Source organism: Verticillium dahliae, genomic scaffold, assembly GCF_000150675.1.
Source record: "Verticillium dahliae VdLs.17 supercont1.2 genomic scaffold, whole genome shotgun sequence".
Taxonomy (NCBI): domain Eukaryota; kingdom Fungi; phylum Ascomycota; class Sordariomycetes; order Glomerellales; family Plectosphaerellaceae; genus Verticillium; species Verticillium dahliae.
In genome coordinates, this window is record NW_009276916.1 from 2,503,008 (window position 1) to 2,529,034 (window position 26,027).

General features: G+C 57.9%; 9 protein-coding genes across 9 annotated transcripts in view; 5 read left to right on the top strand and 4 right to left on the bottom strand.

Annotated features, from left to right (window-relative positions):
* The window catches only part of VDAG_01631 (3-ketoacyl-CoA thiolase), a gene marked incomplete at both ends in the record, with an annotated part of 1,735 nt that extends 316 nt beyond the window's left edge, over window positions 1-1,419 (bottom strand). Inside the window, 3 exons of the mRNA XM_009650517.1 lie at window positions 11-813; window positions 886-1,247; window positions 1,330-1,419. Of these exons, the coding sequence (XP_009648812.1) occupies window positions 11-813; window positions 886-1,247; window positions 1,330-1,419 (1,255 nt within the window). The remainder of the gene's footprint in view (window positions 1-10; window positions 814-885; window positions 1,248-1,329) is intronic.
* Window positions 1,420-2,031: 612 nt separating this feature from the next.
* Window positions 2,032-3,297, bottom strand: VDAG_01632 (uncharacterized protein; the record flags this gene model as incomplete). The annotated part of the gene is made up of 1 exon (XM_009650518.1): window positions 2,032-3,297. The coding sequence occupies one exon, from the start codon at window positions 3,295-3,297 to the stop codon at window positions 2,032-2,034; it is 1,266 nt and encodes a 421-aa protein (XP_009648813.1).
* A 529-nt stretch (window positions 3,298-3,826) lies between these two features.
* On the top strand, window positions 3,827-8,859 carry VDAG_01633 (DNA replication ATP-dependent helicase dna2; the record flags this gene model as incomplete). The annotated part of the gene is made up of 4 exons (XM_009650519.1): window positions 3,827-3,880; window positions 3,942-5,396; window positions 5,449-5,541; window positions 5,590-8,859. The coding sequence occupies 4 exons, from the start codon at window positions 3,827-3,829 to the stop codon at window positions 8,857-8,859; spliced, it is 4,872 nt and encodes a 1,623-aa protein (XP_009648814.1).
* A 617-nt stretch (window positions 8,860-9,476) lies between these two features.
* On the top strand, window positions 9,477-10,073 carry VDAG_01634 (uncharacterized protein; the record flags this gene model as incomplete). The annotated part of the gene is made up of 1 exon (XM_009650520.1): window positions 9,477-10,073. The coding sequence occupies one exon, from the start codon at window positions 9,477-9,479 to the stop codon at window positions 10,071-10,073; it is 597 nt and encodes a 198-aa protein (XP_009648815.1).
* A 141-nt stretch (window positions 10,074-10,214) lies between these two features.
* On the bottom strand, window positions 10,215-13,864 carry VDAG_01635 (uncharacterized protein; the record flags this gene model as incomplete). The annotated part of the gene is made up of 7 exons (XM_009650521.1): window positions 10,215-10,535; window positions 10,589-10,968; window positions 11,022-11,250; window positions 11,303-11,474; window positions 11,535-11,901; window positions 11,951-12,746; window positions 12,812-13,864. The coding sequence occupies 7 exons, from the start codon at window positions 13,862-13,864 to the stop codon at window positions 10,215-10,217; spliced, it is 3,318 nt and encodes a 1,105-aa protein (XP_009648816.1).
* An 809-nt stretch (window positions 13,865-14,673) lies between these two features.
* Window positions 14,674-15,211, top strand: VDAG_01636 (NADH:ubiquinone oxidoreductase 11.6kD subunit; the record flags this gene model as incomplete). Its single annotated transcript, XM_009650522.1, has 2 exons — window positions 14,674-14,939; window positions 15,127-15,211. 2 exons carry the CDS (start codon window positions 14,674-14,676, stop codon window positions 15,209-15,211), a joined length of 351 nt encoding a protein of 116 aa, XP_009648817.1.
* A 491-nt stretch (window positions 15,212-15,702) lies between these two features.
* VDAG_01637 (branched-chain-amino-acid aminotransferase) lies at window positions 15,703-17,019 on the bottom strand (the record flags this gene model as incomplete). Its single annotated transcript, XM_009650523.1, has 2 exons — window positions 15,703-16,718; window positions 16,785-17,019. The coding sequence occupies 2 exons, from the start codon at window positions 17,017-17,019 to the stop codon at window positions 15,703-15,705; spliced, it is 1,251 nt and encodes a 416-aa protein (XP_009648818.1).
* Window positions 17,020-18,078: 1,059 nt separating this feature from the next.
* VDAG_01638 (protein kinase domain-containing protein ppk32) lies at window positions 18,079-21,230 on the top strand (the record flags this gene model as incomplete). The annotated part of the gene is made up of 3 exons (XM_009650524.1): window positions 18,079-18,681; window positions 18,751-19,594; window positions 19,723-21,230. 3 exons carry the CDS (start codon window positions 18,079-18,081, stop codon window positions 21,228-21,230), a joined length of 2,955 nt encoding a protein of 984 aa, XP_009648819.1.
* Window positions 21,231-24,763: 3,533 nt separating this feature from the next.
* On the top strand, window positions 24,764-25,906 carry VDAG_01639 (NAD-dependent histone deacetylase sir2; the record flags this gene model as incomplete). Its single annotated transcript, XM_009650525.1, has 1 exon — window positions 24,764-25,906. A coding segment is annotated over one exon (1,143 nt), but the record flags the coding sequence as incomplete, so codon positions are not given.
* Between the last annotated feature and the right edge of the window lie 121 nt (window positions 25,907-26,027).

The following is a 26,027-nucleotide window of genomic DNA, read 5'->3' on the forward strand; positions in this document are numbered from 1 at the left end:
CTCGGCGAACCAGGACGGCGCTTCATGCCCAATACCCGGTTGCCGATGCACATGGACGTGTTTCCCAATCTTTCTTGCCGGTCCTTCTTGAGCTCGTACAGGCAGGGGGGGAGATCCTGCCTGGCGCCGGGGGCAGCCGAGGGGGGGGCCAAAGGGCAAAGGCGCCCGCCCTTGGGGTTGACCTTGTCGAGGGGGGATGCCGAAGCTTCTCGGCCGGACCAGAGGCACTGCGAGGCGAAGGCCTCGTTGATCTCGTAAATGTCGACGTCCTCGGCCGCGATGCCGGCGAGCTCGTTGGCGCGGGGGATGGCCTTGTAGGGGCCCTGGCCCATGAGCAGCGGGGGCACGCCGACGATGGCGCCGGCGACGTACTTGCCGAGGATGGTCTGGCCGAGGCGCTCGGCGGTGGAGCGGCGCATGAAGAGCACGGCGGCGGCGCCGTCGGAGACCTGCGAGGCGTTGCCGGCGTGGATGCTGCCGTCCTTGGCAAAGGCGGCGCGGATCTTGCCGAGCGACTCGGCCGTCACGCCGGCACGGATGCCGTCGTCCTTGTCGACCGTGATGGTGCGCGTCTCGCCCGACTTGGGGTCCTCAAAGGACACGGTCAGGGGCGCAATCTCGGCGTCGAAGAGGCCCTCGGCCTGGGCCTTGGCGGCCTTGGCGTAGGACGAGGCGGCGAAGGCGTCCTGCGCGGCGCGCGACACGTGCAGGTCGCGCGCCATGTCTTCGGACAGCACGCCCATGGGGACCTTGCAGTTGGCGGCCTCCTTGTTGTTCTCGAGGAGCTCAGAGAACTCGGACACGGCGCTGGGGCTGGTCGCGGCGTGTTAGCTGGGACAGAGAGGGAGGGAGGGAGAGAGAGAGAGATCTCAGAATCAGACATACCCGTACTGGGTGCTCATGCTCTCGACACCGGCACCGATGCCAATCTCGATCATGCCCGACTTGATTTGGTTGATAATGTCGATGGAGGCCTGCAGACCCGAGGAGCACTGGCGGTTGAGGGTGCGGACGGCCGTCGTGGTGGGGAAGCCGGCGACGAGGGCGGCGGCACGCATCTCGGTGGCGCCACCGCCGGGGGCGAGGACGGTGCCGACGGCAATGTCCTCCACGAGGGCGGGGTCAATCTTGGAGCGCTCGAGCAGGGCCTTCAGGGCGCCGGCCATGAGGTCGGCGGCCTGGGTGTCCTTGAAGCCGCCCTTGCCACCTTTTGTGAAGGGGGTGCGGAGCGCGGCTGTGACAACGACCTGGAGGGAGAGGACTGGGTCAGTCTGCGATCTAGGCGACGACGCAGGGGTTCGGAGGGAGAGACAGAGAGGAAAAACTTACATCGTCGGGGTTCTTCTGGAGAAGCTTCTCCTTGCCAGAGGCGCCGACAATCTGGCCGGACAGCTGGGAAATTCTCTCGATGGCACCCATGGTGGAAAGACTGAACGTGATGTGATGAGGATGGAATGGGTATCTTGGGACAGGCACGGAGAAGGAAAGAAGAAAGAACCAGGCAAGAGATGATGGATGTTGTGTCAAAGGTGAAGATGGCAAGGCGACGAGGAGGAGGAGGAAGTTAAAGACGTCGTGTTGGCAGGAGGCTTTCTCTGACGGCAGGTGTGTCTGGGCCTCGGATGTTTGCGATCAGTGGACGGCCAGACGGTGGGTTCTGATGTCAGCTGGTTTGGGGGGGGGGGGGGGTTCTTGGCCTGGCGGCTTCCCCCCCAAAAACCGGCCGAGGCATCCCCCAGAATGTGATGGCGCATGGGGGGGGCAAAAGCCCGGCCCCTGTCTAGCGTCTCTCACATGCCACATCCGAATGCGGGGGGCTCACCAGAGTCTCGTTCCAGTGCCAGCTTAGGTCATCATGTCATGAGCATGAGGCCAGGCCCATTGCTGACTGAGGTTCGGTGGTCATCTGCCGGAATGTAGGACATGTTTATACATTTGGGGCTGACCTTGAGGTGGTGCTTCACCACGTCCAGCTGCCTAGGTAGGTAGTTATGGTTGCCTTACAAATACAGTACTCATATGCTCTACAGCTCATGACCGCCTGCCCCAACCAGACTTGCCCTCATCGACCTGCCTCTCCCGCTCGAGCAGCGCATCAAACTCCTCCTGCGCCTGGCTCTTGGCCTCAGCCTTGTCCTTTTCTGTCGCCTTGTACGGGTAGTTGCTCCCGTAGCTGCCGGCGTTGGCGTTCGGCACGCGGCCCTGCTGCTGTCTGTCTGCCGCCGCTTGCTGGCGCACTCTATCCCATGCCGATCCGGAGAAGGTGCCTTGGGGAGAGCCTCTGGCGCCTGGTGCCACAGGCGACGCATCGTCGTCGATGCCCTCGACGCCCGAGTTGCCCCAACTTGGTGACTGCGTGGTCTCCGTGGATCCCGAGCCCCAGGTCGCCGGCTTCGTTGCCCCTGTGGAATATGTGCTTTGTAACGTAGCAGGCGCACCTGGCCCAGAGCCAGCGAGGGTGTCGTACTCCTTTTCCTGATCAACAGATTGCTGCGGGTCCTCTTTGGCCGCAATGGCCTCATCAAGCCGACGCAGCTGCTCCGTCTTGGCCTCCCGGATGGCGTTGAGCCCAGACTCGAGATCCTCTTGTGATGTGTTGGCGCTGTTGCGCAGCGACTCCTCTGCCTTGGCGCAGGCCGCCTCGAGCTCGTCCTTGGCCCGGATGAGCTCCGTCTTGCTGGCCCTCGACGCGTACCTGCCCCAGTCCGGCGTCTGGCCGCCGGGCGCCTCGCCCGCCCTCTGGCGGCGCAGGGCGTCGGCGAGGGCCTTGAGCTGCGGGTCCATCGTCATGGCGGCAAAGTTGCTAATGTTGGCGTACGAGTGCAGGAACGAGCCGACGGCGAGGTCGCAGAAGAAGTAGTACGCCACGAACCGCGACATGTGCCACGCGTAGTGCGCCGCCTGGCCCTTCAGCACCTGCTGTTGCAGGCTGGGGAACACGTGCGGGCTCGTCTTGACCCATTTGGGCTGCCAGAAGGGGAAGCGAAACTTGGCGCGCCCGTTGTAGGCGATGACCGCGGCCATGGTGACGCCGATGGGGAGCTTGAGCGAGTGGATCACCACGTCGCGCGCCGAGATGGTCGTCAGGGAAGCCACCTCCTCCTGCGTGATGGGCCGTGACAGCTTTTGTGCGATGCTCCCGGCGACGCGCTTCGTGCTCGTCTGGATCTGGCTTTCTGTGACGCCCAGGAGTGTCGCCCACAGGGGTACGGAGATTTCGGGAAACTGATATTTCGTGGCGGTCCCCTCACTCGAGGTGCTGTCGTCCCAGCCTGCGTCTGTGTTGCGGGACGCCATGGTGTCTGGTTCCGCCCAGGCCAAGCGATCAAATTCTGAGATGTAATTCGCACAATTTGCTTTCTTCTGTCACAGTTTGTGTGAGAATATGCCCAGGGTAACCTGGCGCTGAAAAGTGACGATGATCGATGTGTTCTGGTCTGTGGACAACTGAATGAGTGACGTCTGTGACTTGACGTCTGTCGATCGAATTGATGAACCACCGAGTCGTGCTGGAAATGGCCCGTGCGTCAGCTCCCCAAGTGCGTATACTGTTTACTTGATTTCCAGACGCGTTCCCGTGCAATTATCCAGTCGTGGGGCAATTCAATATACGCGTTGCCCAACACTAGCGACGCTTGATCAGTGCTCCACACGCGTTCGCAGGGGGCCATCGCGTCTCCAACGCCATAGATGCAACAAACATTCAGCAAATGCTCTTTTGGGGCGTTTTCGACCAACACGTTCAAACGGCCGGATTTTTTTGGGGGCAAAAAAAAAAGTATTGGAACAAATGTGCAGATCATAGAGGCGGCGGTACTTTTCTACCATGCCTCTCCCGCAGAGGTCACACTCGGCATACGAGCAGAACCGCTTTGCGAAGGTTGGCCTCGACATGCTTTACCACACGTATAGCTACCCTCTGACTGACTTGTTTCTTGTAGAGTCGTGCCCAGTGGCAGAGGGCAAAGACGCATTCCGCAACGGGACAAACGACAAGCAATCGACCACTCGCACCGGTATCCGAGAAGACGAGAAACAAGTTGACCGAGTTCCAGTTCCAACCACCATCCGACGTGGTGGACTTGACATCGACGCCTCCCAAGAAAGATGACCAGCAGGACACATGCCGACCACCAGTCAGCCAAGATGCAACGTCAATGACCCCAGCTGGCCGGGTCAGCCTCAAAGACCTCATGGCGCGGGAGCCGAAACCCTCCATCGAAATTGAACACCTCTCCCCGAACGAGCGAATCATGTGGAACAATAAAGAGGACCCAGCATACTCCTCAATGATCTCCCCCATGATCTCAAGGAGGCATAGGAAGCGGGCTCGCAGCTCATCTCCCATCTCCTCACCTTGCACGGACATGGCGCCGACGCCTGTCCCCGCTGTCGATGTCAAGAAACTAGGCGCGGCATTGCGGTCGCCTCACGCAGACCCGACTCTTGAACTCTGGGACCGTTTCTCGCTCGGAAACAGAGGAGGCCTGGCCACGCCATTGGGAGCAACGAACACCAGTCTTGCCCAATTCATGGTTTCCTCGTCTCCAAGACCCCCCAAGGGCGCGGTACCTTCGACCGAGGCCGGGTTCCGCAGAACTCTCAGCAACGGGCTGAACTGGCCGAAGCGACGCCGCTTCGACCGTCCAGAGACCCTGGGCATGTCTGCGAGGAATAGCCAGTCATTTGGCGATGTCTCCAAGTCGTCCTTGGTCACTGCTTTGCTCGATACTGTGGAGAGCAAGCAGGAGTTTACGTCGCCAGCATCAGCCACAGGAAAAGACATGGCATCAGAGTCGCCGTGCCCCCAGAAAAGGAGCGCTGCCGTCAATGGGAACGCACATGACCGAACCCCATCATCAAGTCCGTACAAACAGGAACGACTCAAGCACGGTGTTGCTCAAAGCCAGGACCACGCAGTCAAGCAGGATCTTGGTCTGGGCATTGTCACACAGCCAAAGCCTGAATCCGACTACGGCGACGACGACTTTCTGGACGACGATCTTTTGGACGACGACACCCTCATGCAGCTCGATCTCACAACCACGCAGCCATCGAAACCTGCCAGTCAGGCACCCATGGGACCACCTCCTTCGCCGTTAAAGAACGTTCATAAACCGGTAGATTTCCTGGATGACGACTTTGACGATGATCTGGACGACAACATTATCGAAGCTGCGGGTCTCATGATGGACCACTTTGAGAAGACAAACGCATCACAAGCTCCATCTCAACCAGTTCGCGCGCACCACCCGTCGCCCCCCAAGCTGGCGCCAGCAGCAGCCAAGGACGACCCAGAAGATGAATTTGGCGACGACTTCGGAGACTTCGATTTCGATGCGGCAGAGATGGCGGCTACACAATCCGCCAAACAGCCAACCTTGCCACTGCCTGCTGTACGTTGGATGAAATAACCAGGATGACGACTCATGCTAAGACCCAAGGTAGACACAGAAACCCAAGGCCATTCAGCGATATTTAGTGACCAACGTACTAGAAAGCGAGTACCTCGACGACCACGGCCGAACAAGGCTCGAAAAGGTAGCCCGTTTCTTGTCCCGGCTGATCCCACGCTAATGCTTGGCCCAGATGCTTCTCGTCCAAGTCGAGAAGACGAAGATTGTGCGAACTGTACATCTCAGGGGTGATTGGTACGAAACGCCCGCGCATGAAAAATCTTTTGTTCACATCATCGGTGACTTCGACGCCGAAGGACGCTGCGTTATCAACGATGACCAAAACATGGTTATTTTGCACCCGGATCAGCTCATATCCGCCACCGTCGTGGCCGATTCCTTCACGTGCACCCGTCGTGCTGTGCTCCAGGATCGCGTCAAGGCCACGAGCGAGGCTTCGGCGCCACTCGTGTACGGAACGATGCTTCACGAGGTCTTTCAAGCAGCTCTTCTCGCGAACCAGTGGGACCTGAAGTACCTGAGCGCCGTCATCGACACAATCATGGAGAAGCACGTCGAGGATCTGTACAAGATCAAAGTCAGCACAAACATCGCTAAAGAACACCTACAGTCAAAGATGCCTGAGCTGAGCAGCTGGGCGGACATGTTTGTCGCGTCACAGCCCAAGCCAGACGCCATGGTATCAGACCGCAACGGGAAGAAGGTCAACATGTGCGTGAGCAAGCTGCTCGACGTCGAGGAGCATGTCTGGTCGCCTATGTATGGTCTCAAGGGCAACATCGACGCCACAGTCCAGGTCACCATGAAAGACGGCAATGACACTCGTGTTTTGACGGTGCCATTTGAGGTCAAGACGGGCAAGAACGCCAACACGAGCCATGTAGCCCAGACGTCTCTGTACAATCTACTCCTCACGGACAGGTACGACATTGAGATAGTGTATGGTATTCTGTATTACATGGAGTCCTCGCAGACGTCGAGGATCCCGGCCATTCGACAGGAGCTCCGCCACATGATCATGCAGAGAAACCAGCTCGCCTGCCACATCCGCGAGCGGAGCGTGCAGCTCCCGCCGATGAAGAAGAGCAAGCACATGTGCAACAAGTGCTATGCCAAGACGGCGTGCTTCATCTACCACCGGCTCGCAGACAATGGCGACGATGTGACAAGCGGCATGGGCAAGCAGTTTGACGAGGTCGTCAGGCACCTGACGCCTACCCACCAAGAGTTTTTTATCAAGTGGGAGAATCTTTTGACAAAGGAAGAGAAGGAGAGCCAAAAGCTCCGGCGAGAGTTGTGGACCATGGTCAGCAAAGAAAGGGAGAAACTCGGACGATGCTTTTCTGATGTCGTCATCGAGGAAGGGTCCTGGTCCGAAGATCACAATAGCCCCAGCATCAACCGATTCCGATACAACTTTATCAAGCGGGAGCACAACGGCACGCACTCATTCATGGAATCGCAGCTGGCAGTCGGCGAACCGATCGTCGTTTCTGATGAGCAGGGCCACTTCGCTCTCGCTCTGGGCTATGTAACGTCAGTGCGCAAGCAGAGGATCTGCGTTGCCGTAGATCGGCGTCTGCACAATGCGCGGGTGCGCCAGCCCGGTTTCAACGAGCACGATAATCAGGTATTCGCTGGTATCATGGAAGTCGAGCCTGAAGGGTCCACCCCTGATCAGCATCAGGGCAGGGTCCGCGGTGAGCCCATGCGCTACCGACTCGACAAGGACGAGTTCAGCAATGGCATGGCAGTTGTGCGGAACAATCTTGTTCAGATCATGGCCGACGATGTGTTTGGAGCTCGCGAGATTCGTCGCTTGGTGGTCGATCTGGTGCCGCCGCGATTCAAGGCCGCACCGACTCAGTATGAGATTGCGGACCGGGCAAGCCTGAACGTGGATCAGCAAGCTGCCATCGAGAAGGTCATGACGGCACAGGACTACGCCTTGGTACTGGGTATGCCTGGCACGGGCAAGACGACAACCATCGCCCATATCATCAGGGCTCTCGTGTCACAGGGCAAGAGCGTCTTGCTCACATCGTACACGCACACGGCTGTGGACAATATCCTTCTCAAGCTCAAGGACGACAGCATCCCTGTCTTGCGTCTGGGGGCACCGGCCAAAGTGCACCCTGAGGTCCAGGAGTTTGCCACGCTGGCAGCCGTGCCGATGCATTCCTTTGATGAGATCAAGTCGGCGTGGCATGATCCTCCGATTGTCGCGACCACGTGTCTTGGCATCGGCCACCACGTCTTCAACGAGCGTACATTTGATTATTGCATCGTCGATGAGGCGTCGCAGATCACGCTGCCAATCTGCCTCGGCCCCATCAGGATGGCCAAGACTTTTGTCCTGGTAGGAGACCACAACCAGCTTCCTCCGCTGGTGCAGAATGAGGAGGCTCGCGAGGGTGGCTTGGACGTCAGCTTGTTCAAGCTGCTCTCTGACACGCACCCGGACTCGGTCGTCAACCTGGAGCATCAGTATCGCATGTGCGAGGACATCATGACTCTGAGCAACAGCCTCATCTACAAGGGCCGGCTCAGGTGTGGCACGGAACAGCTGCGCTTCACCAAGCTTGACGTGCCCAGCATGGGCGCTCTCAGGCAAAGGCATTTCGACTCTGCTCACCTCCTGCAGCCTAGTGCGCCGCGGTCGTTCTGCACCGGTCCCGCGCCTGGACGGTGCTGGATCCGTGACCTCCTGGAGCCCGAGGCGCGCGTCCGCTTCATCAACACGGACACGCTGCAACCCCGGACGCACGAGGAGGCCAAGGGCAACCGCATCGTCAACCCCGGCGAGGCGCGCGTCGTGACGCAGCTCGTCGAGTCGCTCGTTGCCGTCGGCGTTGCCGAGACGGAGATTGGCGTCATGACGCACTACCGCTCCCAGCTGGCGCTGCTGAAGCACGGGCTGCGCGGCCACCCCAGCGTGGAGATGCACACAGCCGACCGCTTCCAGGGCCGCGACAAGGAGGTCGTCGTGCTGTCGCTGGTGCGGTCCAACGACGCGTGCGCTATTGGCGACCTGCTCAAGGACTGGCGCAGAATCAACGTGGCGTTCACGCGCGCCAAGACGAAGCTCCTCGTCGTCGGCAGCCGGGAGACGCTCAAGGGTGCAGGCCACGACGAGATGCTCGCCAGGTTCATCGGCCTCATGGAGAGCAAGGCATGGGTGTATGACCTGCCGGCGGACGCGCTCGAGTCGCACGTGTCTGACGACGCGGCTACGCAGGCGTCGACGGCTGCCGCGCTGTCGCCTGTCAAGGCGAGGCCAGGGTTCGGAGGGCCTGTGAAGGAGATCGGGGGGTTGAAGGGTTTCGACAAGGAGAATCAGAGGCCCGAGCCAAGGAGGGCCATGGCGGGAGAGAGGCTCCTGACGAAGAATAGGCCGATTACCAGGGATATCCTGAACGACATGACGAACGGGGCGTACTGATTTGGCTATGGGGGGGGGATTAGGAGTTGGTTGTGTTGGATTATGGTATTCAGGATATGCGTTACATTGGCATTATAGGATATGGTTGGCGTTGACGGCGAAGCATTTAGCATACGAGCTTGGGCACAGCGGTTGATTGGAAGAGCAACTCTAGCATAGGTACGACTGGCGAATATGTGCAATGACATTCATGTCTTTGGTACCTGCGTCCCGCATGGCTTGCTATGGAGTGGCGATGGGAGCACGGAGTGTCTTGCTCGCCAAAGCGGATGTACCGCAGCTGCTGAACTCCACGCAGTAAATATCACGATGAAAGTCCCAGAACCTACTGCGCCATGCTGAACAAGCCACCTGCCGATCGACGTAAAGAGGCCCAATGGGGGACTCAGCTCTGTGGGGGGCGATACTAAAGCGTCAGCAAAGTCTTGTTCGAATACGCGTACCTGCGCCAGGCGCTTACTTGATGCACGACGTCGTTCGCAAAGGCCTGGACGTCGTGATGAGAAGCAGGTGAGGCTGATGACCATGTACGAGTATATAAATACTCCATCGCCGCGATCAAGTGAGCTCAAGCCTTTGACGACACGTAACAAACTCCCAAGCTTCACCAAACAACAATGGACGCACACACCCCCTACGAAACCTTCATCGTCACCTCCCGCCACGACGGCGCCCAGACGACCATCGACCGCCTAAACCCCCAAACAGGCCACGCCACGCCCGCCTACGTCCTGCACAAGACGCCCGGCCAGAAGACGGCCGCCGTGCTCCGCGCCTCGGCGGGCCCGAGCGCGGCCCCCGCCGGCACGTTCCGGCACCACGCGCTCTCGGCGGCCACGGACGTGAGCCTGCGCGGCGGGCCGCTGTTCAAGATGCAGCTCGTCGCTGAAGACTACCCGGCGCGCAGGCAGGTGTTTGCCTCTCCTACCGGCGGCGGCGGCGCGCGGTTCACGTGGGGCAAGGACGCCGAGACGCTGTCGCCGCGCAAGCTGTCGTTTCGGGACGCCGCGACGGAGAGGGTGCTTGGTCGGTATGCCATGCATCCGGACGGCAGGGCTGCGGGGCCGCGGCCTACGTTTGCGCTGTACGTGCCGCCGGGGACTGTTGATGTGGACATGTTTGTGGTGACGGGCGTCGCGGCCATGGATCTTTGGGCGGGAGAGGATGAGGCGGGGTTTAAGCTGCTGGGCAAGCTGTTTAGTTTCGCGGGATGAGAGGTGGCTGTTTCATGGCGAGGTGGTCTCTGGATTGTGTTTGCGGTCACGAGCGGTATGACGAGTTTAGCCATGTGGTGAGTGATGACCCGAGCATTTGAATTATATGTATGCAACGTTCTCTCGCTTTGCATCATCGGTTCACTTGTGATGGGGTATCCTTTCGTCCTCCTCTTCGTCGGACGTGTCAGGGTCGTCGTCTCTAAACTCGTCATCAAACCCTTGCTCGCCAACGATTAGTTTTGTGTAACGCTCCAGCTCCTCCAACTGCGCGACACATCCCGTCAAGCTCTCGTTGAAGGCAAAGCCGTAGACCTGGGCCCATTTCCCATTTGATGCGAGTGAGACGTGTAGTCCCGTTGATGTAACATGCATCTTCTGCGCGGCGAGCTCTTCGGCTTCAATCTCGGCCATTCTGTCGAGGAGGCGTTTGCGCGCCACAGCTGCGCTGGGAAGATACCGCTGTAAAAGATCAGAAATCTTGCTGCCCTATGGGGGAAAACGAGGATGCTTACAGGTACCTTGCGGTCAGTCTTCAGAGCCCCAGCGAGGATGTACAGGTTGCTCAGGATACAAGCCACAGCATCACGGCGATAAGACAGTAGTTTCTCAGCTGCGGCGTCATTGTCGCGAACATAGCCGGGGTCGTAGTTAAGCGCAGCCTGGCGCACAGCGATGAGATGCTCAAAGAAATTCTCACAAGCGTCGGCAAGCGCTGAATAGGGCAGCGGGTCGAAAGGGCTACGGAGGCGGAGCTCGTGCCGTGTCATGATGAGGAGCTGGCGGATTCGGACAAAGCCCTCACGGAGACGACCCTCGAGCATCTCTGAACGTTCAATGTCTTGCTTTGTGGGCTGTTTCTGTTCTTCGTAATAGACGTATTTGGACAACACACCTGCGGCGCGTTAGTGGGTACGAAACACAAGGCGTGACATGGCCACTCTGTACCTCTGTAGAGAACAGATTGGAAGAACAGCATGGAGGACAGAGCCTTTCGAAGTTCATGGCGCGAGACGAACGGCCATAGAATCCAGTTTATCATGACGGCGTTGACAGTGCCAACAAGGAATGCCAGTCCGCGTGTCGCAGCCATTCGAGCGGCGGATTGATGCTCATCAGCCGTGACGAGTGCCAGGGAAATGACGCTGAAAGACAGGCATCCCGCGATGCCAGAACGCTATAAAAATCAGCTCAACCTCCACAGTGAGCCAAGAAGCAGTCATACTGACCGGATGAGAGCTCTGCGTAAAGCGATAAAGCATTGGCAGCATGTAGATAAGGGCAAAGACGGCCATGACATAGGGGTTTCCGTTGCGCGCAGCATACGCGACCCCAGCCCAGACAGCCCCGAGGGTGACGCAGAGTGCTCGCATTAGAAGATCCTGCATGTTGCCACCGATCCTGGGAAGATATTCTTGTCAGCGAAACGAGAACGTCTACCCACGCTGGTCTGATGCTCACCTCGGATGAACCATGACCCATGCCATGACGACCGCCCACCAAGACTCCTCTAGGTTCCACCAGCTTCGACTCTTCTCGAGCCAGGCTGGGATGGCCAGCAGCGCAGTGAGCATGCAGACTTTGAGCGCATACTTGCTCTCGAATCCCTGCAGCCGATGCAGGATGCGCCAGATCTGGTATCCAAACTTACTGTGTTTCGATTCTGGATTGGGCATCTCCTCGGCCTCCATGGTGGTCGGTGACCTCTCCGGAGGAGTTGTCGCACCCGATATGGAGCTCTTTCTCGATCTCGGAGCAGGCCGATGTTCCCTAGACTGAATGGCTTCGATTAGTGTTGTGATGTCGTCAAAAGTCATCTTGACATTGCCTAGTGGGGTCAGAATATTGAGTGCGAGATGGGAGTCTTGGGTTCATACTGGCTGACACGCCTCCGCGGTCTCGTCTGATCTGCGCATTGGCGTAGTTGATGGCCTTGTGAAGAGAGTATGTCGGGAGGTAGAACTTGGGCCGTCCCGCGCTCTGCTTCATGTCGCTGACGTGCACACCTAAAGTGTCTATCGACCCAGCCGCACCACGAATGTGATGTGCGAAAACAAGAATGTTGGACACCTCTTTGATCCGAAGCGTGTCGGGTAGGACGCCCGACAACTGCAGCTCTTGATCTGCTTGATCAAAATCGTCGATTGCCTTGCGTAGAAGATTCTTGGCCTGATCAACGTCGTACGCTTCGTCTTTCGGTGGCCCCAGAGCCGAGCGGTAGCCAGACATGTCCATGAGCGCAGCATCGCAAGAGCGGATGACGCTTCTCATGTGCAACAGCATGTCCTCGGTAGGCGCGGCCAGTTTCAAGGCAACGAGTCGGAGCAATGCGTCTTCATCATCTCCTGGCATTGTTTTGGTATCACCAGAGGAAGCCTCCGTAGAGCCGTCAACATCCGTGGCTATCGTCTCAAACGCAGTTACTGTGACGGGAACAATGCCAGCCTCAGGCAAATCCCATCTCTCGAACAGTCTGGTTTCGGTTTTGAGCAGTAAAATTGAACGAATGACTCCCTGTATCAGGTTACGCAGCTCACGGACCTCGACGGGGTTGTATCGCGTGAAAGATACGTCGAGGCGGAGGTCGCGGTATGCGACGCCAACTGCCACGAAGACGCGGGCCAAGGACCGCCTGAGGAGTACGTTGCGCGGTCTAGGAATCTCCAGGGCGTCCTGTGTTCACGTCTTAGCTCGGTTGCTCATCACTGCTGATAGGAATAGGGGTGTGGTTGACTAACTTGCATGATGAGGAAAGCCTCGTGAAGTGTCTCGGCCAGAGCACGGGAGCCTGCATCGGGGAGGAACGCGAGGTTGACGACTAGAGAAATAGCCTGACCGAGAATCCACGGAATGCCGTACGACCAGAATTTGATATATCTAACCTGTTCGCCGTTCACTTCGGCGAGGCAGCTGTAGCACATGGCAATGCCGGCGGAAATCGAAAACTGGTAGAATCTAGTCCAGTAGGCTCGGATATATGCAGCACAGGCAATGAAGATGGAGAAGAATAGGGCGAGAATAGCACCATAGCCTGTGCGGGCATCCACGGTGGAATACGACAGAATAAGGCCAATGACGCCCCAGGCAAGTCCTGAAATGGTGCCGAGAATGGTGAGGATGGTGCCGTCGAGCTGAGGCCCCATTGGCCGGGCCGGGTGGTTGATGATGACAGAAACAACCATGATGTAGTTGTAACGGCCCAGCCACTCCCTCACCTGTGGGACAAGACACAGGCAGTACGCGATGAAGAAGGCGAGAGAGGCTTTGAAGAGCCTGACGCCCGACCTCGTGGTCATGACCTTGAAGAATACAGATCGCAGTTGACGTCTCTGTTTGGGCAGAAAGTGCTGCAAGGAAAGAGGCGGGTCTTTCGCAAAAGCGGCAGGGAGAGTAGATTCTGCATGTCTCATGAGCCTTTGGTAGTCGAGGGGCCGTTGCTTGAGGTAGACGGCGTCGAACCATCCATCGCGGATTTCCGAGATGCCGTGGGTGTCGGTATCGAGGTGATCCTTCTCCAGGAGCTCAGCAACCATCTCCATGTCAACAGCCGAGCTTCGTCTTCTTTGGCGGTAGAGCTCGTCGGATTCGACGTTCAGGCGAGCGCTTTCTAGACGGTTACGGTCGTTTATCGTCTGCTCTCGATGGTGCGTCCAGGCTCGTCGGATGCTGAAACGACGACGCAGACCTGTGGTCTCCTGAGGCGGCGCTGGCACATTTGCTGTGCCTGACCTCGTCTTTGCAAAGTCCACCATGGCAATGCTCTCCGTGCCAGGGCCATCGGCCGAGGGCATGGTCGGCGCCCTTGCTATCTGTGGTTGGGCTACTGGCGGGCCCGAATATTGGGATGCTTCTGGCGGCGGTGCCATCACGCGCACCGGCTCTGACTCAGTGGCCGTCATGAATTTATACTATGATAACGACCCGACAGCAGGCATCAGAAATTTCAGCAAATTTCTTCATCGCGAACCTGGTCGATTCGAGGTTGGGCATCAAGTAGTGGCTCAGAAGTTGAGGAAATATGTTGACGCTTGGACAAATATCCAGGATCAGACTGGGATATCCAACGTGGCATTGGCAAGTGGATCAGAATCATGCCTCGACTCAGAATGGTAGTTGATGTGACTGAGGTGATTGAGAGGACCAGGTATGTGCCGTTCGCGACTGAAGGCATTCGCGCCGCTGCAAAGCCTCCCCACGAATCCTGCTCAGGTGTTGTCGATCGAAAGTATCCTTGGCCACTTGACCACATCCTGTTAGTCCGATGGCTAGCGACATCGCTCATCTGGAGGAGCTGATTGCTGGAGGCTGGAGGGGGAGAGGCCAAGAATGGGGGGCGTGAAGCAGCAGATGACCCAAGGGTGGAGCCGGCCACATCACGTGATCCAATCCGACCCGCGGGCGGTCGGCAAACCTCCACCGTCGACATCTTGCTCACGACCACCAACCTCATCAACGTCCGCTCAACCGCCCTCAACGCTCCACCACCACCACCCACGCCTCCGCGCTGCCCACCACCCAAGGGTCCCTACCCATCAAACGACGACACGCACACCCGATTGATTCGAAACCCTGCCAACCTCACCCCACCCCGCCAGCGACAATGCCGGCGGTCCGACCGAGCGCCGCCCTGGCCCGCGCCGCCACCCGCGCCCTGAGGCCCGCGCCCGCCATGGCAGCGAGGCCCTTCAGCGTCACCGCCCGCCGCGCCGGCGGCGGCAACGACTTTGACCCCCCGACCGGCTGGCTCTTCGGCGTCAAGCCCGGCGAGAAGTACGAGCGCGAGGGCTGGGAGGTCCCCTTCTACACTCTGTTCTGCGGCGGCGTCGTTGCCCTGGGCGTGGTGCTGGCTTTCAAGCCTGATACCTCGTGAGTTCTTCCCCCTTGCAAACTGTCTCTGATTCTTGAATCAATTGGCGATGGAAGGCTCTGGTGAGATGCGCTGGTTGGCGGCATTGAAGATGATGGACGGGGATGGAAGTGTGGTGTGATGCGTGATGCTGCGCCATTTGGGGATTTCCTACGAACCAACTGTTGCTAACGTGCCATGTGCTAGGCTCGACACGTGGGCCCTTGAGGAGGCCAGGAGGAGGTTAGAGAAGGAGGGCATCCTGCCCGACCCTTTTCCCGAGAAGAAATAAGCTGTGGACATCTGCCACTGTCTACCACAGTTCTTCGCATTTTTCGTCAGGGTTAGAAGGGGAGGAGAGGAGAGGGAGACAGAGAGACAGAGACAGAGACAGAGAGCACCGAAGAGCTAGGAGGCGAAAGCCTAGAAGTAAATTGTACATGACGTCTGGTTTTCCTATGCAAGACACAGTCTCGACGGTTTTCGGCATGGCTAGACCTGCATCAACGACGGTCGATCGTCAATAGTATACATCTCACTGACTGCCTGATTTTCCTCTTTGACATGTTGTATGCACGTAATGCTCGCGGCAGAGCCTTGTAACATCAAGATAGGCAATAGGGGCCATTGGAGACGCAAAGTTGTGCGAAAAGTCTGGTCATTTATTGACTTTATAATTCACTTCTTCTCTAGATCTACTAATTCAGATCTTCGCTTTCAAAAAAAAAAAAAAAAAAGTCAATCAGGGGAATCCCTCCACTCTATCTTTGTCGACGAACACCCTCAAACCTCCACGACGTGGCTCCACTCATGCTCCTCATCACCGTACTGCCTCGCCTCGATCCAGCCCTTCATCCTGAGCGCAACCTCGCCAGACTCCTCGGCCTCGGACAGGCCGCAGCTCACCGTCTTGCCCTTCCAGGCGATGGAGCGCACGGGGCTGATGATGGCAGCGGTGCCGGAGCCAAAGGCCTCGATGAGGCGGCCCTCCTGCGCGGCCTCGTCGAGCTCCTTCATGGTGTACTTGCGCTCGGAGACGAGCCAGCCCTCGGGGACGAGCTTCTCGCGGGCGAGGCTCAGCACTGAGTCGCGCGTGACGCCCTCGAGGATGGTGCCGTCGAGGGGCGCCGTGACGAGTTCGTTCTGGCCCGTCTCCTTGTTCTTGAGGGCGACAAACATGTTCATGCTGCCGACCTCGGTGACGAACTCCTCCTGGCCAAAGAGCCACAGGTTCTGCTGGTGGCCGCGGCTCTCGGCCTCCTGCTGGGGCACGATGCAGGGGGCGTAGTTGGCGCCGAGCTTCTTGTCGCCGACGCCGCCGGGCCAGGCGCGCACGGCGTAGTCGGTGGCCTCGAGCGTGATGGCCTTGAAGCCCGTCGGGTAGTAGGGGCCGACGGGCGAGGCGATGACGTAGAGGAGGGCCGAGCCGGGCGCGTTGACGCCGAGCGTCTTTTGCGTGCCGATCATGGTGGGGCGGAGGTAGAGGGAGTAGCCGCGCTCGCTGGGGATGAAGCGCTCGTCGGTGCGCACGAGCTTGCTGATGAGCTCGATCATGGCCGTCGGCTCAAAGGTCGGCAGCGCGATGCGGGCCGACGACTTGTTGAGGCGGGCCATGTTCTTGTCGGGGCGGAAGAGGCGGATCTTGCCGGCCTTGTCCTTGTAGGCCTTCATGCCCTCGAAGCACTCAAAGGCGTAGTGGAACACGCATGTTGCCGGGTCGAGCGAGAGGTTCTGGTAGGGGATGATCTGGGGCGCCAGCCAGCCCTTTTCTTTTGTCCACTCAATGGTGAGCATGTGGTCTGCGTACAAGTTTAGTCAGGCGTTCGAGGACGAGAGAGAAGGGGATGGGGTCCTGAGAGTCTGACCTGAGAACTTGCGGCCAAAGACGAGCTCCTCCGGCTTGCTGAGCTTGCCAGGCGTCTTGGTCTCCTCTATCGTGAGCTTGGAGGCGTCGAGCCCCAACGGCTTGGCATCCGAAGCCGCCACGGGCTTGACGCTGTACTGGCGTGCAGCCTGCCATGTCGCCAGGCGCTGGGTGGGAAGCTGCGATAACCTGAGGGCGGTGCGGGCGCTGGCGCGCGGGAACAGTTGCCGCAGCATGGCAGCGGTTGGGCTGTGGGAAAAGATTTGAAGGGCCTGGGGTGATGTTGACGAGAGCGATTGAAAGTAGAAGGACGGTCGAAGAAAGGACAGCGAGAAGGCTGAGTGATTCAATTGACAGGAGAGGAACTGTTCAAGGGTCACAGTAGAGGTTGATGGGGGAATGCCGTGGGGGAAGGACAGCAGCACAAGTAGTTTCCTGTGGTCGACGAGAGTCAGAGAGAGTCGGAGCTTCATCGGAGGCTTGAGCCGTTGTTTTCCATCTTCAGTCGCTGAAGGGCGCCGCAGCGATACGGGTTACACCAGCTAATCAGGCCAGCCACTGGCACCTGGGCCAATCAAAGGCAACCGAAAGCGGAAGAGGACAATGGGGCCTTCGGTACTGGGTACTGGGGCCGTTGGATACCTCTACCTACCACCTATCCTAGCTACGCACAAGGTACCTCACCAGACCAGGGACCTGACGCAGCAGTTCGTTACAGGGCTCCCTGGGGCACCAACTCTTCGGCTTTAGTGGAAGCATGGCCGCTAGCGCACCCAGCTCGCCGAATAAGGGTCTCGCCCAGTTGGAGCTCCGCTTTCCGCTTGCTGCATGAAGCTGGGGTCAAGTCCTGGGTACCTAGAGGACGACTTGATGGCTACCTAGAGGCCCAAGGTGAGCGATGCACCCTGGCGGAGGCAGCAGCCAAGCGGCCAGCGTCTGACCTCACCTCACCTTGGCTCACCTTGGGACTTGGCTGCTGAGAAGTGCTGCTCCCCTCCACCCCCCAATCCTCAGCATCGACAGGTCAACCTGGACATTGACGCGGCTGAGCCATTCCCACAGTCTTTATCGTCAGCAACAGAAGAATATCCGACAAGGCACCCAACCCATCGTCGCTACGGCCTACGAACAAAGACTTGCCTTCCACACGACGTGCGCATCTCCACTACAGCTCGGCGCAACCTGGCAACTCGTTCGAAAACGACCCCCTTTTGTACGCCGTCCCGTCATGAAGGTCGAGCTTCCACACGCAGCATCGCCCCCGCCTTGAAAACGAGGTGTGCAATTGAGACAACATGTTCTCTTCGGCTTTCAAGTCGATCTCCTCCACCAACATCACCGCAAACTACTCCATCTCCCAAAACTCGACATCCACCGCCGGGCCCTGGAAGATTTACGACTGCAAGAAGAAGTCCACCGGCAAGGCCTACAGCGTCTTTGTCTTCGACAAGAAGTCCCTCGACAGCCATGGCAACTCGCTGAGCCGCAGCAGCGCCAGCGCATTCAAGCGCACGACTGAGGAAGTTGTCGAGCGTCTAAAGAAGGAGGCCTCGAGTCTTGCCAAACTGCGACACCCGAGCGTGCTCGAGCTCGTCGAGCCTGTGGAGGAGACGCGAAGTGGAGGTTTGCAGTTCGTGACCGAGGCTGTGACGGCGTCGCTGGCCAGTCTGCTGCAGGACAAGGATGACCAGGAACGGTCAGGCGGGGTTGGTGGCCGCTCGAGCCGATATGTGACGGAGGATTCAGAGGGCGTTCGGAGGCGGCGCGAGCTTGAAATTGATGAGCTCGAGATCCAAAAGGGACTGCTGCAGATCAGCAAGGCGCTCGAGTTTCTGCACGACAATGCTGGCTTGGTGCACGGAAACCTGACGCCTGACGCCATCTTGATCAACGCCAAGGTCAGTTACCGCGCGCTCCTCCTCCCATAGCCTAGATCTGCTAGGAACACTGCCTAACAGCATGAACAGTCAGACTGGAAAATCAGTGGGCTGTCCTTCTGCAGCCCTCAAGAGAACTCGAACAAGCCGACCTCTATCCAGCCCATCAGCTTGGGCGAGATCCTTAACATGGACCCCAGGTTACCTGGCTCCGTCCAGCTAAACCTCGACTACACCTCGCCTGATTTCGTCCTCGACAACAACCTCACAACATCGGCCGATATGTTCTCTCTAGGCCTCCTGTGTGTTGCTCTCTACAACTCGCCCCATCGCTCTCCTCTCGAAACCCATGCCAGCGTCTCGACGTACAAAAGACTCTTCTCCTCCTCATCGACGATTCCCTCTTCATCCAATAAGTTCTTGGCATCCAGAAACTTGCCAAAGGACCTGTCGGCTCACGTCTTGCCGCGCCTCATCACTCGACGGCCGGCGCAGCGCATGACGGCCAAGGAGTTCCAGGACAGCGAGTATTTCGACAACATACTCGTCTCCACGATTCGTTTCCTCGATGCTTTCCCCGCCAAGACGCCCAACGAAAAGGCACAGTTTATGCGGGGCTTGAACAAAGTCCTGCCGTCTTTCCCCAAGTCGGTCATGGAGAAGAAGCTGCTGCCGGCGTTGCTCGACGAGATGAAAGACAAGGAGCTCATCTCATTGATTCTTCAGAACATCTTCAAAATCATGGAGTTATTGCCGACGGCAAAGCGTGCCTTTAGCGAAAGCGTTCGGCCGAGGCTCAAGGAGATTTTCGTCTCGGCCGGCAAGAAAGAAGCAGAGCCGCCCAAAGATCCAGCCAAGGATGCCGGTCTCATGGTTGTCCTCGAGAACATGTCTGTCATCTCGAGCAATTGCAGCGGCAAGGAGTTCACCGACGGTAAGTGGCAGTACCCTGCGATGGCTGGCTCATACGCACCAATCCGCTGACTCGGTCAGATATATTACCCATCATCATGACAGCAATCGAATCAGGGACTCCGGCTGTTGTTGATGCGGCGCTGAGAGGGCTGCCTGCCATCCTCGCGGTGCTCGACTTCAGCACGATCAAGAACGAGCTCTTCCCGGTCATCGCCATGGTCTTCAGCAAGACGAACAGTTTGGCCATCAAGGTGCGCGGTTGTCAGGCGTTCGTGGTGCTGTGCGGCGGGTCGAACAATCCGTCGAACGACGGGCTGGGCGACTTCAGCGCCGAGAGAAGGAAGACTACGTCATCGTCCAGCGCTCTGGACAAGTACACAATGCAGGAGAAGATTGTGCCCCTGATCAAGTCCATCAAGACCAAAGAGCCAGCGGTCATGGTGGCGGCACTCAATGTGCTCCGCGTGGTGGGCGACACGGCAGACGCCGACTTTGTGGCCATGGAGATCCTGCCTATCCTTTGGAACATGAGCCTGGGGCCACTGCTCAGTTTGAAGCAGTTTCAGAGCTTCATGGATCTCATCAAAACCCTGTCTAGGCGTGTAGAGGACGAGCAGACCAAGAAGCTGCAGGAGCTGAACGGCAACGCGAATGGCAGCACCGTCGGAAATGAAGACTTCATGGCCTTTGGCGGCGTAACAGGCACGACGTTTGACAGCAACACCAACGGCGCGTCGGAGAACGACTTTGAACAGCTCGTCAAGGGCAAAGTCACGAGCTCCGCCCCGGGCGACTCGTTCGCGAGCTGGGACGACGCCCCCGTGCCGTCGGCCACGACAACGTCAGCCCGTCCATCGACCGGGTCTCGATTCAGCGCCCCAAGCCGCGGCCTTTTCGTGGTCAACTCCCAAGGCGCGGCAAACGACGGCTGCGCCCGGTCAGTTCAACGGCGTCAGGGCGCAGGCGCAACCGACGTTCCGGACTGTGACGCCGGACCTGAGTGGGTTCCAGTCGATGACTCCTTCGACGACGCAGTTCTCTCAGCCGATGCAACCCGCCCTGCAGCAGCAGCAGCAGCAGCAACAGCAGCAGCAGCAGGGCGCCGCCGCAGCGTCAGTGAACTGGGCGTCGGCGGGCAGCTCGGCGACACAGTCCAACCCATGGGCATCGTCGCCGGCACCGTCGTCGTCGTCAGGCCTCGGGGCCATGGGCGCTTCGATGGGGAGTCTGTCCATGGGTGGCGGCGCGAGGCCGGGCATGGGGTCCTCACAAGGGTCGTTCTCACTTCCGCCGCCACCGGGTGGTGGCAGCGGCATGATGGGGTCGTCGGGATTCAGTCTCGCGCCGCCGCCAAAGCAGCAGCAGGCTGCGCCGGGGAACCGGTCGGCGAGCGGCATGGGTGGTATGGGCATGGGCGTGCTGGCTCAGCAGGGGGCGAACTCGATGAGCTCGATGGGTTCGATGAGCTCGATGGGTTCGATGAGCTCGATGAACTCGATGAACTCGCTGAACTCTATGAATGCAATGGCAGCGAGGCCCGGCATGGGCATGGGCATGGGTCCTGGAGCGAGCATGAACAGCATGATGGGAACGGCTCAGCAGCATCAACAACAACAGCAAACACAGCAACAGCAGGCAAAGCCTGGTTTGGATAAGTACCAGAGCCTGATATGAGGAGCGATGTCTGTTAACTCCTGGTTCTGAGAGTTTACTTTTTGGTTTAAGCTTGTTTTCTCTCCGAGTTGATAGACAGCGTTGATAGATTTTGATGTTTGAAAAGTAATGCGATCCAGCTTTTGGATTCAAGGACCTGATAACACTCCCACCTCTTTTTCTCTCATCTCACTCGAGCATGACTCGAGATGACACAGCATGGATGAATTGTCCCAAGCGCGCCATGCGTGGCCCATCTGTTATTCGCCACCATAAGTAAGCACCCAGGACATTAACAGGGAACAGCTTGACTGTCACAACCCAGTCGAGTGTTTCCCCGGAGCTTTTTCAACACGTGGGGAGCAGCACGGCTGGCGCCGTACGTCTCGTCAGCTGGCTCGTCCACTGTATTAGCCGAGGCGGACTGGCCCAGAAAAAGAAAACAATACCAAATGGCACACATGGAAATGAGCAGGCGTGTGTTCTCCTAGTGGCGTGCGGACGGACGCGCCGGGTCATGATGCCACCACTTCCGGGATTGACGCACGCAGAACACAGCCAAGCTTGAACGGCGCACTGCACTCAGTTGTCGCACAGCCATGCACCCTTCAAAAGGCAGAACGAAGAGGCGCTACACATCTCAGAAATGCGAGTTGGCATTATCGGGATCGATTTCCGTTTTGCAATAAAAAAATTGGTTCCTTTTGGGATGTGTGTGCGTGGCGGTTGATGGGGGAGGGGATTTCCCTCTGGGCTGGAACATGATCCATGTCTGGCAACATCGGACCGGGTGACACGGTCGATGGCAGCACGTTCTGCAGGATGACAGTGGCCCCCCAAACTACGCCCATCTTGCACAGCTGGCGGTGGCAGGTGACGAAGATGGTGAGTTGTGAGGTGATAGCTCATCATGTGCTTATTTTTTCATCAGTCTTCTGCTCATCGCCTCCATGTGACACTGTGATACTTGGAAGATATGTTTTTTTTTTTGCAGGCACTTGAGTGGAAAAGGGATCGATGAATGGAAGTGAGGTGGATGGCTTCGCTGACAGGTTCAGCGCAATGTCATGATGAGCCTATCTAACGCAGAGGGCGAACGCAAAGGGCGAAGCCGAAAGTGGATCATGCCTACATTGTTCGCTCTAACTTGATGGCCCATTTTCACCGCCAGACTCATTTCTTTCTACCATGTACGGTAAAAGTCCGCCCTCTCGATGCAAAGCATTGCGGGAATAACGTTATCGGTGTCATTTGACGGAGACGGCGGTTCCCACCACGCGAAAGGTCATCAATGGCGACAGGACCCCCCCGGCTCAGACAGAACACAAGGTCCGGTAACCGACCATACCTTGATGAACATAGCGAAGGTGCCTAGGCAAGGCAGGGTAACTAGGCAATTGTCACGATTTCGACAACGCTCCGGATCAGCCCTCGGCGCCCAGCCCAGGCCCCCTCCAGCCAACCAGTGTCTGGGCGGTGCTCAGGCAAAAGGCGCCAGCTCATGAGCTCATGCAGTTCATCGACGGGAACGGAGGACGATGACAGATCGGGCAATGCCAGCCACAAGAGGGCGTATAAGCGGCCGAGGGCGACGTGTAAGCGAACCCAACGAGTTTACCCGTTGGGCGCAACCCTCTCTTGTGCTGGCTTGGATCCTAAGGTGAATCTAAGGAGGGAAGAGGAGCAAAAGGCAAAAGGCAAAAGGCAAAAGAGCGATGTGAGACGGTACACAGAGACGGGCAGCGTAGACGAGGGTCTAATAACGAATGCCCAAACCAGGCGAGTCCGTATTTAGCCAAGCCCGAGACCACACACACACACACACACACACACAGAGAGAGAGAGAGAGATACTGTCACCACATACTGGTGCATTCCCGGCGTAGTGCTCTCTGTCTCTCAAATCATTGGCCCGCTGGCTGATGCACCAGAAAAGAGGGCATCCTGGCTTTCCGCGTTTGGCTTTCCACTTGCATTTTTTCTTTGGATTTCATTTGCTTGGCCCGGCGGGAAATTGACGAGTTACTTCTCCTTCGTTCGATTGCTGATTCTGGCTTCCAGCATTATATTATAGTGATACCAACCCGGATCATCAGACAAGAGCCCTTGTGAGCGAGCAGCATGAGAGAGAGAGAGAGAGAGATGCATCACCTAAGAGCCCTCTATCCATTGATCGGCATCTCTTGACTTTCCGTAGCGTTTAGCTTGTGGCTGATGCAAATGGAAATCCATACAACTCGCGTCACCTGTTGACCTGGACAAGAATAACAAGACGAGAGACGAGGAGGCAAGCAGAGAGCAGAGGAGAGTAGAGGAGAGTGACAAAAGGTAGAGTTTCCAGCCAGCCGCTTGGTCTTGCCTTGCCTTGTCTTGCTTGCCTCGCCTTGCTTGCCTTGCCTCGCCTTTTGCCTTACACTTTGGTGCTATTCCCTTTTCTTCTGCCCACCCATTCCTACTCTCCTCAACCTAGACCTTTCCACAACTCCCATTTTCCGTCGTCCGACTCGACTCACTTCCTCTCAACACGACACATCCCTGTTTTTTGTTGGTCGTCTTCGCCCCGACTCCGCCTCTCTCTCTCTCGCACTCTTGTCACCCTTGCTCCTCGATACCTTGACCTCAACTCTGCACACGGTCCAGAGTTGCGACGTCTGCCTTTTGCTTCCTTCACCTGGGCACATTCTCCTCCTCGCCCCCCCACACAACCTTGCCAACCCCCCCCTGGTCAATTCGTCTGCCTATCTCCCGTGCTCTTCTTGTTTGTCCCACCACACACACACTCACACTCACCTCTCGCCATTCCGAATCGCTGCATATGGTGATCATCACCATTGCCATCCATCCATCAACCCCATCAATCCAAACCTATCGACATATTGTCTCATCAAAGAGACAATCACTCATTTTTGAGTCTTTCATCGTCGCGTATCTTGTTGTGGGAATTTTCAAGTTTCGAGCCTTCTGCGACAGTATCCCCGTCTCATCAAGACTTTCTCTCGTCGGCGCCTTTTGCCACGCGTAACAGACTCAACTCCTACACATCATCCCATTATGCGGACAACAGAGAGGGCAAATGGCCAACCTGCCAGTCGGACAGGTACGTGTATCTTGGGTTTTCCTCTCTTTCTCTCTGGTCTTCCCGCCTTTTTTTTCTCTCTCTTCCTCTTCCTCTTCCTATCCCTGTTCTTCCTCTTCTGCCTAGTCGTGTCTTGTCTCACCCAACCATCGGCGGCGATCCGACCGAACCTGGGCGTTGTGGCCACTGTCGTGTCATTCGTTGTTCATTCACCCATTTGCTCATATTTCACTGGCTTTTATCTGCCAGGTTGTATTTCTCATCATCCTGTTTGTGCACATTGTCGTTTCAGTTGCCTTCTCAAACCGACATCGATTTCTCAGACGGACATCGATTTCCCAGACGCGCTAATGTCGATCCCCGCATGCATCGTCGTCGCTCAAACACCATACACATGAAAAAAAAAAACAGCACATGAACAAATCACTGACCTGATCCAGAATCGCCGGCCAACACAACAATGTATCACAAAAAACCACAGCGCCGAATCGGCAAGCGACGCGTCAAAGGCCCCAAAGGTATGACCGTCAACACGGTTGAGATGGCTACGTCTCGCTCCGGATCTCTGTCGCGCGCTCAGACAGAAACGCCGTCTCGGACGCCTACGCCGACGGAAATCTCTCACGACCTTGGCTTGCGAGAACTCGAAGAACGCGCCAAGGATGTGCGCGAGTCTTGCTGGACACATGACTCTCTCTTTGAAGACGCCGTCGACGGCATCCCCTCAGACACCAAATTCGCCGCCGACGATCCCGACGCCTGTTCGCCAGCCGAGGCCTACCACCTTCGCCAGCTGCTGCGGACCATCGGCCCCCGCGAGTTCTGCCTGCGCACAGTCGACTCTGGTCGCTATACGGCGAAACGCCTGCTCACGGCCTTTAACATCCGTGCCCCGGCTTTTCTTGACGGCGCCCCCGAGGAGGCCTACACGAGCATGCTGACGCTGGCCTTTAGCCGTGAGCTGGCCAAGCGCGCCAAGCTGCCGTCGCACAACTCGCTCGACGACGCCGTCGCCCTGTTGACCCGCTCCCGCAACATCATGGTCATCACGGGCGCCGGCATCTCAACATCGCTCGGCATCCCCGACTTCCGTTCCAAGAAGACGGGACTCTACGCCCAGCTGGAGCACATGGGCCTCGCCGTGCACGACCCGCAAGAGGTCTTTGACATTAACGTGTTCCGCGACGACCCCACCATCTTCTACACAGTCGCCAAGGACATCATTGTGAACACGGACCGCTACTCGCCGACGCATGCCTTCATCGCCATGCTGGACCGCATGGGCAAGCTGCTCACCAACTACACGCAAAACATTGACAACGTCGAGGCCCGTGCCGGCATCAACCCGGATCGCATCATCCAGTGCCACGGCTCCTTCGCCACAGCCTCGTGCCTCGAGTGCGGCTACAACTGCCCCGGCGAGGACATCTTCCCCGCCATCCACGCCAAGCAGATCCCGCGGTGCCCCAAGTGCGTCGCCCAGCTGCAGGCCGAGCGCGAGCAGCAGCAGCAACGTCGCCGCCGCCCGGGACGCCCCCCGAAGCGCGGCAACGCCGCCAAGCGACCCTACGGGCCGGGCGGGCCCCCCGGCCAAAAAAAACCCGTCCAAAAATTCGAAAGGCCAAAAAAAACATCCCCCAGGGGGGGGGTCAGGAACCCCGAAATCCCTTTTTTTGGGGGGGGCCCCCCCCGACCCCTTTTGGCCGCCCCTTTGGGGGCAAAAA